General features: G+C 43.0%; 1 protein-coding gene across 1 annotated transcript; it reads left to right on the forward strand.

Annotated features, from left to right (window-relative positions):
* Positions 1–370: 370 nt before the first annotated feature.
* Positions 371–754, forward strand: LOTGIDRAFT_175902 (hypothetical protein; the record flags this gene model as incomplete). Its single annotated transcript, XM_009062849.1, has 1 exon — positions 371–754. The coding sequence occupies one exon, from the start codon at positions 371–373 to the stop codon at positions 752–754; it is 384 nt and encodes a 127-aa protein (XP_009061097.1).
* Positions 755–1,095: the final 341 nt, after the last annotated feature.

The raw sequence follows: 1,095 nt of genomic DNA on the forward strand, positions 1-1,095 counted from the left end.
GATCAGTAAAGTTCCAAATCCCTAAAGTCACCAAACTACCCGGTTGCCGCGCTCTTCTACTTGTTGCACGGACTTAGTTACTAAAATAAGATGGCCGCCGATTGGTGGCATATCAAAATTTGAGGAACTAAAGTGCCCATTGCCATTTCATATATCCCATTCAAAGTCTACTTTTTGCATTTGGAAAATCAAAAGGCCAAACCGCTAAGCCCACCTGAATTCAGTGTCCAAAAAAACCTGTCCAGACCATTAGAACTATGTAAATTGTCCCTAAAAACTCCAGGCTCGGGGGAAATATCAAGTTTCTTAGAGGTAAAGAGAAGAAAAAGCATATACCCTACCATTTTAGATTTGTTTGTTTGTTTGAAACATGGATGTGAGAAGGGAAGCAGGTGATAAGGGGAAGAAAGAGAGGAGGGAGGAGAGAAGGAGACAGAGGAGGGCCGAGAGGGCGAGGAGTATGAATGTTATTGGTAGTGTGGAGGAAGATGTGGAGGGAGAGGAGTGGTTGAGCAAGGAGGAGGCGAGGGAAAGAATGAAGGCGAAGAGGGAGTTAAGGAGGAGGATTCGGGCTTGGATAGAAGATGTGCAGCGAGAGGAGAGGTTGAGGAGGCAGGAGGAGGCGAGGGAAAGAATGGAGGCGAAGAGGGAGGAGAGGAGGAGGAGGATTCAGACTTGGATTGACGAAGTTGAGAAAGAGAGAGTGGGAGAAGGTGAAGAAGAAGAAGACATTTATTGTTGTATCATTATATAAATAATTATGAATAAAAAGTTTGAAATGTAGTGTGTTTTTTTTTTCTAAAAGTAAAAGTCGAAATTGTGCATGATTTGTGGGGAATAAACTACTGAAGCGATCCGATTGAAACTTGGTAGAGTGATAGACAAATGGTTCCCGTCAATAGCAAAAATAACCGCATCTCAATCGAAGCTTTATTTGCCGAGATGTAAGCTTAGAAAGTGGAAAATTCAATGTAGCATGCTGCCTAAGCTCCGCGTAATCTCAGTCTAACTTCACGGACGGTCAGCCAGATGGTAGAGCTACCTGCCTGTCAAATTTCAATTCTTCGGACTTGGTCAAAATGTAGAGAAAATCAC

This window comes from Lottia gigantea (genome assembly GCF_000327385.1).
Source record: "Lottia gigantea unplaced genomic scaffold LOTGIsca_536, whole genome shotgun sequence".
NCBI lineage: Eukaryota > Metazoa > Mollusca > Gastropoda > Lottiidae > Lottia > Lottia gigantea.